The sequence below is a fragment of the Stigmatopora nigra genome, chromosome 17, assembly GCF_051989575.1.
Source record: "Stigmatopora nigra isolate UIUO_SnigA chromosome 17, RoL_Snig_1.1, whole genome shotgun sequence".
Lineage (NCBI taxonomy): Eukaryota > Metazoa > Chordata > Actinopteri > Syngnathiformes > Syngnathidae > Stigmatopora > Stigmatopora nigra.
The window spans coordinates 4,533,947-4,550,115 of NC_135524.1; the positions used below are offsets into that span (position 1 = coordinate 4,533,947).

Sequence of the window (16,169 nt, forward strand, 5' to 3'; positions counted from 1 at the left end):
TTCTATGGTAGGAACATAATTGTGTTTTTCCCCCCTGGCCAAAACATTGCAGTTTCCCCACTTCTCATCTCTTATTCATATTCCTATACAATGTATTAAAAAAAAAAAAACAACAACAACCCTATAAACAGCTTTCCATTCTACATAAGGGCTACCAGACAATCCTCAGCATCCAAATTATTAGGTACACGTACAGTATATAAAAGGGAAAGACCCTCTTAAGTGGTCCCAGAGGTGCTTGGAATCAAAGCCCTGGCGCGCACACTGAGAAACTCCATTCTTCATCTCTCTCGTATGAAATATTAAAGTCAACACGCGTTTAAAGAGATCATCTAACTCGGATTCTGACAGATGCTGCCACTAGTATACCAAAAAAAAAAAAAAGAAAAATCTCAGCGAACAACTCGTTTGTTTCCTGCAGCGCTCTTGTTGTGGATTCACGCACAGTCGGGCAAATCTATGCACTTGCCAGCTTTCTACACCCATCCCAAAGACTCATGGATGGGAAAAAAAAGTGATGAAGTAAAGGCAATAGCTCTTCTCACTAGTTATTCATGATGTAAGCAACCTTACACGATAGAATTTGACACTAAGACAATCCTTTAAATAAAGGTTCGCCTGAGTGCGTTCATCTTAAAAGGACGTCCAATACTGCTTCAAAGACAAACAATTGATCTCAGGTCAATTGAATCCAAATTAAATCTTGTGTTCTGGATGCAAGCTTTTAAGAATCGATGTCATTAATTTGGCATTAACTTGTTAGCGTCCGCTCCGCTGAAGCATCTTAGGCAGCTTTTCTTAACGGACGCCGCAGGGGCCTTCGACTCGCAACATTTTTGTGTTCTGGTGCAGAACACGTAGAGTAGAAGCACATCTTTTCAGCTCCAATTAGCTCACCCACGTCGTTAATTAACAAGGCGGCTCCGGCACATCACCAAAACAAGAAGGAAAACATCCTCGTTATGAAGCGAGAGTGCAAGAAATCCGGCCCGAGCAGGGCGCTCTGATGAAAGATCACCTCCAGGCTTTTGGAAAAAGCTACCCGGTCCAGTTTAGGGAGAGGATCCGGGTGAGTTCAGATAAGAGGTGAGAAATACCCTAAAGCATCTTGGACATAATTCAAGCATTGATGTACAATAAAAGCTTTTTTTCTGATGCCTGTGTGAGAAAGATGGGGCTGTTTGTGATTGGCCGGGATTCCATTTTCTGCCCTACAAATGACGACAGTAATGCTCTGTTACCATGTTTTATGAAAAAATAAAATTATCTAATAATACTCTGAGTTGGCCAGACACGACTTATATTTCCTGCCATCAACATGATATATTTCAACATATTTAAGGACCACCTGAGAATAAGTCGCAATCTCAGAACAAAACCTAAGCCAAAGTATAAAAACAAAATGGATTGGACGTTGATTAGTGAAAAAAATAACTGGGAGGGTGCTTTTTGGCCAGAGAAAAAACTAATTTAATTTTATTACTTCATTGCCTGCCAGTGAAAGCAATAGACTTCCAATTGTTTGAACTAGGGGGGATTATAGTCAACGAACATTTGTTGTCACAGCCCAGCTTCAAAGTGATCGGACGTCAAATAGGGATTAACTAAATTTTGGCAACCAGCGGTTGGAAACTAGATCGCAAAAAGTACATATTGCACACATATTACGGTTTCATATAGTCTTCTGTAATGAGTAATATTGTACTGACCAAACATGAACTATAACAGCCATGATTTTACACCTTAAACCTTTTATAAATGGAAAAGTTAGGTTGGTTTTTGTTTTGGCATTAGGAAAGTAAACTGATAGAACCACGCTTGGCAAAGACCAACTGGTCAGCCATGCTGGATTTCCAAGATATTAGTGTCTACCTGTTCCCAGGTCAGTGTGCTCGCGAGATGCATGCTGGCTCTGATGGACCCACTCTCCGTTGCACTTGAAGAAGATCTGCAGGGCAGGCCTGGCCTGGCACCGGAGCTTGATGGGGTTGCTCTTGATGATATACGCATCCACCGGCTCTTCCACGAAGCGCGGCAGAGTGCCGGACGCACCATGCTGCTGACTTTCGCCGCGGGAACCTGCACGGAAATCAGATCGAATCATAGTCAGACTCCATTGAAACACTTTTGACACATTGGGCTGTCACACTGCCTCCGAGTTGTCAACGTGTTAAACATCTCCATCTGGAAAATTCTCATCGTCCTAAATCAGATGCCCTGTAACCAGCTAGTGACTTTTCAATTGTCTAAACTGGCCCTGCACTATTATTATCATGGATACTCTTTAAATTAGCATTTAAACTTTAACCCTACTATAGTTTGCATTAGTATTTAAAGTACAAGGTGGATACGATTTCCAAGCAGGAGATGCTGAAAGTATGAACTTGCACATAGCTCAAAATAGCCACCATCCTGTTTAATTTACTCCACAGGCCATTTTACTTTTTTCTTTTGAGAATGTCCACAATATTTCATGTCGATTTGTACAACTGGTGCTAGGAATTAAATGTTTAAAAGTTTTAGAGGACATTTAATATGACATATGAGATATAACATTGAGAGAGATATTTAAGAATATATTGAATAGTGTAGAAGGACATACATAATATACATCACGTTTTGGTCAAAATGATTCTTAAAGTGCCTGAAATTTTTGTGTTGTGCCAAAGTCGATCAACAAGTAATCACCAAAACCTTAGTTTTGCCCAATCATAATTTACCATTGCCTGAACCTACATTTGGTCGCAATTGGACAAAATCTCTAAAGGTTTGCAGTTAAAATACATCAGAAAATTGCCTTGGCTGTCATATGATGATTTTGTCATGTGTCTTTCACTTTCATGGCACTTAGTGAAACTGAAAGCTAAATTATAATACTTAAAAGTCTTTAGCGAACACATTAAGAATGGGCTGTTATTTTAAAAATCAATAGGATTCTTGCGGTGACAGCGCAATTATTCCCGAGGTTCCAAGAAGACTGATGGTGAGGTATCAGGAAACGCATTAAATTGTCCATTGATCTCTGCTACCTTGGCCACCTGGCTTGAAAAAAAAATCACTAGGACATTAAAAATCAATAGGATAGTTCAATGACAGGCTCGATAAAAACAACATGGAATGTTGTGCCAGACAGGAAGCTGATAGAGGCGGTCACAAGATTATCAGGAAATATTTTTAAGCCTTTGGGGTGACAAGGCACAGGAACATCTACAACTAGGACCTTGTACAAGCTTTTAAAAACCGATACTTTGAGTTCCTATGCATTTTATGTAACTTCTTGTTATGTATGGGCAATTAGAGTAAAATGTTTTTTTAAAATTAATGAAGACCAATGTAGCAACAGAGTTTTAATAGAGTAACATTGCATTTAGGGTTTTATATTAATGCAGTATTGTAAATTGAATATTTTTTTAGTGCCAAAAGCAATACAGTTTTTTTGCATAATGACAAAAGTAGTTTATGCGCACGTTTTACATCGACCGATAGCATGTAACATGCGATATCTGTTCAAAAGGCTCATTTCCTGGCAGTTCCTGCTTTGCCAGTGCCAATATGGCACAGTTGCAAAGGTAGATTTAGGTTACTCTCGGAGGGAGCGGTCGCCGAATTGGACGCCACCGTGTTCAACATCAAAGAGCAAGTTGAACAAATCTGGGGAGACTTCACAATTCTAACATGAAGATGTTGTGAAGAAAAGCAGATGTTTGCTTAGGATCTGACGCTCACGCGTGCTCATTATCCCTGAATGTGTTCTCATTAGGCAAGAGACCACCCACTCCCAGGGGGTGCCTGCAGGAGGTGTGCAGCATAATGAAACCAGCTAATTCATAAGCATTTGCCATATCAATTTAATTACATTTTTAAACATGTTTAAATCGTCTCTGTTTCATGGAGTTTGTTAGGTTTTGTCGGGCACCGGATTCTCTTTGATATTTATAAACACAGTCTTGACTTTCACAAATGCAACAAAATGTCTTTGACTTTTGACAAAACTTTTGCAACTAATTCACTCACTCACTACAGAAAGTACCGCTATATAAAAAAATTTAATAAAAGTAATTTATTCATTATCCGAGCTAATTTTCCTTAAACTCAATCAACCAACCATGCAAGGAAGAAACTGGATGACCCAGAGAAAACCCACATAGGCACAAGGCAAACATGCAAACTCCAAACAGGAAGGCCGGAAACCAATAAGGGATTGAACGCTCGATCACAGAACTGTAAGGCAGATTTGCAAACCACTTTCACCATTCCAGGGATATAAGAGTGAATAATCACAACTGAAGATGGAAATATATAAAGTAAAAATAAATATAAATACAAAAAAATTAAGATGAATACAAAAGTAAATGTGTGAATACCCAAAAATATATGTAAATTGCGATATCTATTAATATCTATGAATAAATGATCTTTGCCTTCATATTTATTTAATTGCCACCATGGATATGCATGCATAAGTTATTTCTTAAAAAACACACACGAATACACAAACAAAAATTGATTAAACGCTTTTTATATCGGGCAGATGGTCGCGGTGGGCGGCTGGGGTGAAGGAGCATCTGCTACAATGATGACACACAACCCAGAAGACGAAAAAAAATTATTGAGCTTGTCTTCTTTGCTAAGTGAGGCAACACATCCTCTGACCGGAATTACTATTATTCTACACGTCAATAATGTTGGATTGGCAGAAAAAGGACTTAATTGTCTCAGTTAACAAAAAAATAGGATTTACCAATTCCCCACAAACTGTCCTCAATGATTCCAAGACTTTAAAAAATAAAATAAAATTGATTTTGACAAAATTAGTGCCTTCAATGATTAAAAAATTCAACTTTGTTTGCATAAATTAATCCCAAAACAATGGTGATATTGTGCAACTTTCTATCTAAGAACAGAAGGCGGAAATTCAAACGGGATTGAACTTGACGTTGTTATGAAAAACTTTTTTATTCCAGCGTCTTCTTAGGACGCTAAAGATGGAACGCCAACGTCTATGGTGATGATCTTCCTTTCTGTTCCTCTGCTTAAGAGCAGAAAGATGCCGCAGTGCTTTGTTCAAATATTGATGCAAACCTCTCGTCTGCTGTCTCGCACAAGCTTGGAAGCTTTTTAGGCTTTTTTTCATCCATCCAGGCACACTTACAACATGACAGGTCATCAATCCTGCTTCACAATTACTTAAAAAAGGGAGCAGGCGGATATCCTGAGTTTACTCCCGACTGCTTTGGTCAAATTTGGCTTGTATGCTATATTGTGTAATATTCCATTTTAGTTAAAGTCACTTGCAATTAATTTTACACTTCTTGGGACAATCTGAGGTGACTTCCAGTACATTATGGATCATTTGTTGTCTATTTATGGCATTTTTAGGTCATTTTGTTGAAGTTGGAACAGTAAGGATCGGTCAAAGTGTAAGTTAGGGACAAGTAATATAAATAACCTTAACCCTGAATATTGCTGAATGTGAAAATAGATCTAAATTTCCAACTACACTCCCTTTGGGCTAAAAAAAATGCATCTTGTCAATATCAAAAGTATCTTTGATCCCAAAAACAAGCACACCTGGATGCTTTGACTCCAATTCCTCTTTGATAGTGGCTGTATAAAGTGCAAGGAGACTAAATTATCTTCTTTGCTTGCAAGAATGTGTGAAGCAGAAGCGCTGGTGACGAGCAATACGCGTGTCCTCGCCTCCAAACCCCCAGGTGGCGCCGCGCGTCTTCATCACAGTAGTGACAGCTTGCCAACTTGCCGGTGGCAGACGGCGTCGGCACTTCCCTCGACGCCGTCGCCATCAAAGCGACGAGATTCGCGAGCAGAAGTGGGTCAGCCACGGAGTGTCGAAGTGACAAGCGTCTCCCATCCGTGCGACAAATCATCGATCTTTATATGTTTGTTTTTGTGTCTTATGGAACATGACACCTTATTCATCCGTGCTCACTACTAAAATGTCAAACTAGAAGAAACACGAGAAGACCCCCACCAAGGCCAAACACTCCTAATATAGATCAACTTCACAAATACAAATATCCTACTAAGATCCATATTTTCCTCGAAAATTAAAGACAAGGAAATGAAGAGAACAAATGTCAGGTGATCCGTTACGACACTATAGAGGTGAATTAAACGTGCTATTTATTCATTCGTTTCAGTATTTTTCATGATGACATCGTATATCAGCTTTGAAAGCAAAGAAAACAAGAAGTTGCAAGCTCAACAATACAAAAGTGATGAGCTGTGATGAATAATGATTATTTAGAAGAAAAAGGGCTGTGCTAAACTAATGTGTGTATGGATGATTAATGGCATTAATACATTTCGCAGGATATTAACTTTCCTTAATGCATCTCATTTCCCTACTGCCAGCGTGCAAGTAACAAAAACCTGCAATGTGACAAAGCTTTTTGCACATTTGAGGCTAGTCTTGCTCTTTCATTTATTCATACTTCCTCTATATTTGTGTCCAAAAGGGTGACAATTGTTTTAACTTATTTATTGAGCCTACAGCACAGGACTTTCATTAGGGAGAGCTGTCAACCCAATGCAGTCCGTTCGGCACAAGCTTCAATTATGCTTCGCCTCTTCTTGTCATGTGGATCAAAGGCCAGATGAAAAGCAAGAGTAAGCAAGAATAAGCAATTACTTTCTTTTGTACACCATAGCCACAGTCAACAGACTTATCATTAGATAAAAAAAGAACCCAGGTCACATCATGAAATTAGACCTGGAACTTGACATATGGAGTAGATCTAAAACTGTTCATCAGGGTAAGAAACAAAATAGACAGCAATTTTGAACAATACAATAACAGAAAGTGTGTATTTTCGATCTGTAACGTAAGCAGAAGCTTGAAACTAAAAAAAAAAAACATGGTAGGGGTGAACGTCCTCGTTTTTCTCGTAAAGATCGAGGGCAAAGATAGCGGTCTTAATCCCGAAGCGAAGACCTCCTGCGAAAGTATTCTTGAAGAGTGTGTGCAAGCGGATTAAAAAGTAACGGAATTCCTAATGATAGACACCGCAAAAGATGGAGGCGAAGCAGCGGTGGGCTTCTCCACATCGAAAATTTATGATTGTGAAGCAGTGCCCCAAAAGGTGGCTAATGGCACCTGAAAAATGCAGGAAAGACCAAACTGCAGAACAAAAATTCAATATAAATACATTGAATACCTGCAATGGAGAGGGATCACGCTAAGATGTTTTCTCTGTCACTGTGGCTTAAAAAGAAACCCAAACGAGATTTCCATCTAAGTCTCAAAAGCTAAAATAACTATAGTTTTGCAGATGGATGAGTGCAATAATGGAGGTAAAGATAAGTCGGAACTGATCTCAGTTCAGTAACGTAGATACAAGAGGGCGCCCGCCGACGAGGTAAGCCAAGTTATTGTGCGTCGCTAATCAGCTTTTCCCATGATAGCCCTTAATGACTTATTAAGAGGCTCAGCATGCGGCGCCGAGAATTCCCGATGAATAATTTAAAGCGCCGAAGAAAAAAAGAATAAAAAGAAATCAGCCGTAAGACAAGGATCGAGGTCTTTTCAGCGCCGGGCTCAGCGTCCCGAAGCGAGTCCGAGGCACGTGGTGGCCCAGATTGCGGATTATGTAAAATCATTAGCAGAGTACAACGAGCCAATGCAACTATTATAGGAGGCTTCAGGTGTCCTAAGCACGGTGAAGTTAATTGCAGTGATAGTGGCGTGTAAAAGAGAAATTATGGGCACGGCGTGTTGGAGAATGAACAGTACGTGATGAGTGAGGCTGGGGGATTAGCTTTAATGGAAATGATGATAGCCTCGGCAAAAAAAAATGCATATAAAAATTTGTCTGTCTCTGCTTTTAAACATTTATTTTCGATGAGTCTCACATAGCAATTTACTGATGAATGAGGCCATGATTATTATTCATTTTTACCTAAATGGCTCTTGTCGACTATTAGGTGGGAACGTCACATTTGGTTCTAGGGGTAGATGAAAAAAATACAGAATAGAAACCCTTTGTATAGATAAACGTTTACTAAATCTCATGCTTTACAATGGTGTAGTAAACCACCTGAATAACCCTATAGAGTATGTACTTTACCCACTGAAGAGATTAATAGCAACGAGAATAATCTTATCTTAATGTTCAGTTTTTAAGGAAACTATCTCACCAATGGCTCTTAGCCGCCATGTTTGCAGAACAATGGACGCGACCACATGAGGTTGTCAGCAGGCACAGCCACTAAGTGGATTGCTTTGGCCTTAAAGCTGATTTATCTGATGGATGGTTGCGGCCGCTCTGCTGCGCTGACCTCTGGGGCGGCTTGAAATTACATTTTTTTTTTAAACTCCCCCACGAACGGGACCGCCGTTGACTCGACTGCTCGCGTGATATGAACTCAGCCTGGATGCCCTCATGGGACCAGGAGGCCTCGGAGTAAGAGGACCAGAAGGAGTGCCGTGATGGATGGCTCTCAAAAGGTGAAGAACCTGAATGGGTGTGCTGTGAGCATCCTATGATATCTATTTCATCTTTTTAGCCCTCTTGTTTTGACTGGATGTGCACAGATGGAAAACCCAAAGCCGGTGTTGTTAGGTATTGTAAAGGATTACTGATAGGTGCATATATTTTTCAGATAATAAACAAATATATCATAAAAGCAGTTATACAAATGATGCCTTTCTCATTCACTCCCCACACTCAATAATTTGACTGATTCCTCAACTTAAAAAAAATTCAATGATTTGTCATGATACGAGCAGAATTTGCTGCATTCCTAAGCTTATATTGCTCATATCATTAATACATTATGTCCATATGAAACAATTAAATTCCAGTTAAAGCCTGCAACCGAAGAACTCCAAAGTTACTGTTAAATAATAGTACAAGGCACCTTTTTAAGGTCAGTATCAGAACTACCTTCTTCAACACTAGCTTCCCCTTGAACAATTTCTTGAAATATGTGAGACAGGTGTCATTGAACAAAGCTATAACATGGCCAGCATGCATCTTTCCCCAATGTTATGCCAACACTAAGGTTTTACCGCTTCACAATGCATAAACATATTCTTTATCTCATGTGTTGTCAGTGCCTGCTCTGGTTTATGATCTTCATCTTCTTTGCAATTCAACTGTTTGAATAGCTGAGAGTGCTGCGTCATATAAAGCCCCCTCAGCTCCGCTGTGTTCTGAAACGAGCTCGTTGACATCCCTATTGTCCGCCTACAGCTCCACGAACGTGGAGATGTATTGGATATCATCGAAGGTTTGTGGGTTATCATCCTCTAAGAACCCTTCAACGTCCCTAATTGCCATGCCAATGAGATCCAGGACAGGGAGAATGTCAAATTGCTCAATCCAGAAAACCCAAGGATATAAACCCTTGTTCTAATTGATCTCCAAAGTTCTAAAGTTTGTTATGTTGTGTCTTTTTTAAGTTGACATAATGTTTACCGAATAAATAAAAGCCTCACTGTTCTAATGCATTTGAAGGAGAATGTGTATTTTACAATTTGCTAGAGTTTTCTCAATAATCCCTGAATAATTATATTATTGTCATTGGCAAAAAAGGCCAATAATTCCATAAGTAAAGTCTTTGCACGATTAATTGAGCCACAGGAAAAGTCACAACACTTCAAGTGATCCTTTTCGACTCAAAATCCTCAAAGAGGTTGACAGTGCATAGATGTTTGGAAAGAATATTCTAATAGCAGTCACATGACACAAGTGGGTGTGGAGGGTGTTTGAATAGATTCTAATAAAGCGTATGTGGGGATTAAGGGGCTCTGCGATGTTTATGTATCACGGCGATTAACTCCTATTGATCCTACGCGTGCGCCCGTCGTTCAAAGTGATTACAAACTTATTTGTCTTGCCACTAATTTCCAGTCCGCGCTATCACGCTGTGTGTCAGCATTAGCAGTAATCCCAGATATGCGCCTATCCTTGATTCCTTTGGTGAAAACAAGAGACGAGACGTCGTGATTGGTATTCACCGCGTTGGCTGGGTCAGAGTTCACCTAGTGCGTGTTTTGCGTCGGTGCGCTCAGCGAGCGCATAAATACGAGGCCGGGTCACCGCATCTGGAACCTTTCTCTCATGTTTTTAAGATGAAGAAGGCGGCCTCACCTTGTACACCTGCCACTGCAACGTGTCCTTATTACGAGTGGCGTTATGGTTTATCAATACACATTGTAGGTCAATGAAAAGCACACAGATGGAGTTGGATTAAACACTTCAAAACAAAAATACTGCAATATTTCCAACTGATAATTAAGTCCTATTCCATTTATTCTAGTTTCTCCCCCAACTTTAAATCTAAAGGTAGCATAGCCCCAAATATGTAAAACAAATGTGTGAATGCTACTAAAAATAATGTTTTATTCCATTGAACTTCAAGTCCAAGCCTCCATTACTTTCTGCCCTCTCAAGCCTGTTTTGAACTGCGAAGAATGAAGTATATTTCAGCGCCTAAGGACCATCAAAACAAACTAAGAGTAGTTATTCAACCCAAAATGAAGTCCTTATCATTGTATTTTAAAAACAATCTCTTCCACTACTTTTCTCATGTATTTTACAGACTCCAACCCTCCATCTGAAGCACAAGCAAACTACACAAACCTCATGCATACTATGTTGCTTCTAACTTTGAAATCATATTTAACCTACTCAATTTTCAGTATGTTCCAATATTTTTTCCTCAACCCCAAAATGGAATTTCCAATCTTTTGAAGTCTAACCAGAGTGTTACGAAAAAGATTAGCCATCATTCAACTTGTTCTAATCCCTTAAATCAATTTCCAGCCTTAAATTTCAACCACGGGTTAACACTCCAAAAATGTAGCCCAAGATCAGACAGGTTTATATTCATCTTTTCCACTTTTTACTTCGTGGGAAGCGTTAGAATTCAATCCAGTGAGGCTGAGTGTGAGTCCTTTGATTGATTGGCAATGTAAAAGGGAATAGAGAATCCCAGAAACGTTTAGGTAGGTGTACAGCTTGTACAGTATAAGAGATTTAGCACCGTAAGAGACTCTCCATTTTGCTCTCATGGAGATGTTTGAAAGATGGAGGGAAAAGAACATTTTGACTCCTTGTCACAGCTCTCTGGGGAGATCTCAGCTTATGTGGCTTTAATCCTCAACCAACACTTGACTCCCGTCTGAGTCGTCGCCAGACTCCCTCATCGCTAGCCGTCCACGAACTGTCCCGTGGGGGGATCTCGTGACACCCGGCTTGTCGGGAGCCCCTCGAGCGGAACGAAAGTCAGACTGATGCTGTCAGTCTTGCGTCCCGAGAGCTTGCGCCGCCGTGATGGCTTTTCAAAGATTTGATCATTAGGAAGCTCATCGGGAAAAAAAGTAGGAAGTAAGAAAAACAAAGACTTTGTATTGTTTGTTTTCTACGAATATGCTACAAATCAGGAAGATTGTTCTAATAGCTCTCAGGAGGCAATATAGGGCCGGCAAAATAAGGCATCAGCATCATGCTTTGGAAAAATAAAGCTGTTTGATGTGGTGGAAAAGAACGATAAAACTTAGTGGGGAAGCCAGACGATCGAAGATGATGGAATTTTGGTAGATAGTTGTGTATTTATCTCAATGAAAAGACGACTATAAAACCAAAGTATTTGAAAACTGTGGCCTCAAACTAACTAATCCTTAAAACCAATACTGTCCAAACTATTGCCCACTAACCAGTTTTTATGACTCCACAGCAAATAATCTTTTACACTTTTATGTTTAAAACGGAGATAAACTTGGTCAATTTGAATGGTGTCTTTTATTTTAGCAGAGTGGTCAAAATCTGACAGCAAGTTAAAACCACTATAGAATTTCAGTGTTTTGTCTTACATAAAGAAACGTATTTAAAATATATCTCTGAATTACTATGTATAATAATAACTAAATGGGGCATTTTGCAATGGTTCCTGCACCATCGCAACAAGATGAAAAGTGTCAGGGTAACGATCTTTTCCACGCTGACACTCGGGACACTATTTCTGTCGCCTGCTCCTTTTTTAAAGACGTCGGCCTGTCTTTGACTCTATTTTCCCGATGGCACACCGCGTAAATCAGTGGACCTTTTCATCCAGTCTCTCTCTTATCATCCATCTTTCTCAATCATCTTCCAGCACAGAGCGACACAATGTCGCAAATCTCACAGCGAGTTGACTCCCGGCCGGCCTCAGCCCGCCCACGACCATGTTTACTTCCTGTCGTCCCCGATAGTCCCTGCAGATTTTTTTTTTGACGGCGATGAGTCAGGGTGTCATTTGCATTTGAACAGGCGGGCGGCGGCATTTAAGGTGCGCGGGATGGCGTGCTATGAATACAAATGCTCAAGGGAGGGAAAGCGATGAGCAGGAAAGAAAAAAAGAATTAGATTAGACATTTAAATGAGTTTTTTTTTGGGAAGGCTCACTTTCAAACCATAACCCAGATTTTAAAACCATGAAGTTTTCAAGTAGGGTTTATGCTTGCTGACACTTAATTGAGAAAGCGTAAATCAATCCTCATACAGGTTTGCAAATCAATTTAAAACCCTGACCTTGACCTAGAAACCAGAATGGAACCCCAAAGCAAGACTGAATGCTAAAGTATAAAAATAAATCAAAATCTGTGCTTTAGACCTGTGACCGATCCTTTTTTTTCTATCACTGGGAACATGGAGCAGATCTGCTTTAGATTAAAAACAAGCATCAAGAAGGAAAACTAAAAGAACAAATTAAAATAGAACAAAGACTTTGTATGAAGTCCTGATATTAATTGAATTGAATACTCAGCTCTATCCTGTTTGGTAAAAAAGAGTTGACAAAAGACTAGTACAAACTTCCATAAACTGCCTCGGAGAACAAATTTGAAATCATAACTCGATGTAAAAAATGGTAAATGATGCCTGAAATCCCTGCATTGAAACTTGAATCCTTATTTTTAACCTAAATTTGAAACCCTAACCCCATCTTTCAAGCATACAGAAAACTAACGCAGGTCATTTTCACGGGCCATTCGGTACTCGCGTGGCAGCGATCATCACCATAGTTTGTCATGTTGAATTTAAAATGTGCTGAGTCGTGTGTGTTAGTGTGTCGCCATTTGGAAGGAAATGAAAAGTGAAAGCGAAACTGAATTAGACAAGCTTGGAGATGGACGACAAGCTGACTTTAATTTCCTATGTAGCTCACTGATGGAGTCTTCTTAATTATTCTCCGCCACGATTACATTCTAACATAAGAAAAGAAGGGAAAAACGACTCAAGACTGTCCTTTACTGGTACTCAAAAAGCAATGGTGGTCTCTATACTTAAAACATTATTAAATATATTTTGGTTCTTTAATACTACTATCATGGTTTGGCCAAACTTAAGTTGTCATCATTGATAGTGCCATACGTCCAATTCATTTAAAGTGGAAGGGCTGACAGATAATTTTCATTAATATGCTGCCAACCTTCCCACTTAACATGGTTTACACGTGTACTAGTGATAATCCACAGCAGAAGCATGAAAAGAGCTTTCTACGCCTCTACCAAAATAGCCGCAGGGCATTGTTGGCAAGGCCAACAAACCCATCAAAGTCAAAACCATCTTAAATATCATTTCATGTTATGTTATGAAATCCTCTGAATCAGTGGCAGCTACAGTGCTAGATGTCCAATACAATTGAAATGGGATGTTATGGATTTGTATTAGTATCACTGCAACAAAATTAATTAAAATGACCATTCCGATTAAATTAAAGAACTCAAGCAGCTAAAGATTTCACTTAATTTTTCTACAACTGGAAAAAGCTTCACCAGATTCCTCATATTTCACATAACAACAAACTAACCTTGAAAATGGAATTGACAAGTTCTCTTAAAATTGCTTTTATCCTTCATATGATTTTTTTCTCTCCATCTTAAAAAATGTATTTCTACAGCCTTCCAATTCACCACTTGCTTTTTTTCAGCATTCATGCGGGCAATTTCTACTAGAAATGGCATTTCCTAGTTATGATTATCATGCTCAGCATGGGCCACATTGACGGTCAGGCAGTGAAGACCTCATTTCAAATAGGAGAAAGTCTCTATTGGCCAATCCCTGAAGGTGTTCTGAGCAGAATGTGGAAGCTTAAAGGATTCCACAAAGATGTTGGGAGGAAAAAATACGAGCCCAGGAATAAAGCAGCGAGCGCGCCATCAACCGGGTTTGCAAGTGGGACCATTTCAAGGTGCGTGCACCGCTGAGGGAGCGCTCGCTTTATTTACAAGGACCTTTACGATGCTCCTCGTGATAGCGCCGTTGACCCCGAGCAGCCTGGAGGACCTTATAAAAAGCACACGGCGATTATTACTGGCTGCAGCTCATGGGCTCGGCGTATCCGTGTGTGCGCGAGGAGACAATGCGAGTGCGAGTAATGAGTGTCGGTGCGCTGATCCAGGCCAATTATCCTGACTGGCAAAAGGTCCGGTCCCTGACTCCTTCCCGAGGGAGGAGGATGACGGGTGGATGGCGATGGAGTGGAGGGGGGCTTCCTTGTTAGAGGACTCGCTAGGAATGAAGGCACTTTTCACACACACAAAAAAAGAGAGCTCAAACTTTTGTAAGGGAAGGTCGAGACTACATTGTTAAGGGAATTGCTCAGTATTGCTGTTTTCTAGTCCAGTTCAAGGTTTCAATTTGGAGCCCAAGGTAAGGTTAAAGTCAAAATCTTTAATTGATAGCCATGATTTTCCTATTGAAATCATCAATGGTGCAGTGGTTCTTTCGCCTGACTTTATTGAAATAACATACTGATGCTGTGTAAGATGTACATTTTGAGATTTAGTTCTATTGGTTGCCCCAAGATGACTTTGCAAGGCCCAGTAAAAAAAAAATGCTGGTTCATTCGCTAGGCACATTCATGAACGATAACAAACCGCCTTTCCAGGCGTACGGAAACAGGGTGGGGATAGCTTAATGGAGTATTAGTATGAACTAAGCAATGATTACAACTACATCCACTAGTTTCCTCAACGCAGATGCGCTAAATCCGCTGCTAAATATTCATAACCGTCTGGCCGGGCCTCAAAATAAATTCAAACGCCCTATACATCAAAACAATGATGAATAATCCCAGCCGCAGGCCCTTGAAGATAAATAAATGATTAGGGCCTTCATGTGGCTCGTTATAAAATTAATCTCGAGAGTGCTTTTCACCTCCACCAGGCAATAAACTTCACTCTTAATGAAGCGCGGAGGCGGTGCACGACATATGGTGACTTGTGTTTCGTCTCTAGCACCAATAACAAACAGTCAACAAGATAACGAAACTAAGGCGTAGCGAGAAACAAAACATCGGGAGTCGGGCACATCTGTCCAATTCTAGTGAAGGGAATATCTTGTTGAACATTATGGAAAGCAAATAATTATCTTTTCATCCAAGTTTTTTAACATATTGAACCGTCAAATATGATTTAAGTTCATTTATTTAACTTATGGGCTACAAATGGAATAAAGATGATTGAAAAGTGTATGCTGTAATAACAATTAATCATATTTCTTTTTTCTTAAAACTCAAAAATCACTGGTAAAAACAACTTGTGTGTGTAATACACAGACTTCAATTTGTTAACTTCAATATTCACTTGAAATGTTATTTTTATTTACAAATAATAAACAGCTGCATATTCTTCTGTGGTCAAAACTGATATATATCAGATTACTTGGTCTTAAATCAATTTAAAGTATAAATAAAACTTACTTTTTGTGATATAGTAGTCTTTCTTATCTGTTGCAATAATGCAATTACTTCTTAAATAAAGTAGTTAAGTAAAGTGAATAAGTTAATAGTAAATCAAATAAAAATAAACAATAATCCCCTAACCCCATACCTCAAATTGAGGGCTTTTTAATCAGTAATTTCCAAGTGCGATAAAAAAGGACATTCATTGAATTAATTATTCACAGATCATAATTAATTAATCTAACAATTTTTCAATCCCTTGAAGCACTACTTTTAATTGTTTAGTTTTTTGCTTATTTGGGCATCTTTTGTTGAGTTTTTCCGTTTTGCATTTTTTTACCCACTCTACGTGTCATTAACTCTCTTCCTGTTTACACAAAAGAAAATTGTGTGTGTTTGTGTCCTCCCTGTGTGTATTTGTTTTTAATTACATTTGGTCTGCATCGACGGAGCCAATTAGGACGTTCTTGTCGCCACTC

The 16,169-nt window shown here is 39.4% G+C and overlaps 1 protein-coding gene across 3 annotated transcripts in view; it reads right to left on the reverse strand.

The window, feature by feature from the left end:
* Positions 1–16,169, reverse strand: part of LOC144210340 (netrin receptor UNC5D-like) — a 65,212-nt gene that overhangs the window by 20,012 nt on the left and 29,031 nt on the right. For all 3 annotated transcript variants that reach the window (XR_013329365.1, XM_077736962.1, XM_077736961.1), the window contains one exon: positions 1,873–2,079. Coding sequence is in view for 2 of the 3 variants with exons in the window: in XM_077736962.1 (XP_077593088.1) it covers positions 1,873–2,079 (207 nt within the window). In the remaining variant the exon portion in view is untranslated. The remainder of the gene's footprint in view (positions 1–1,872; positions 2,080–16,169) is intronic.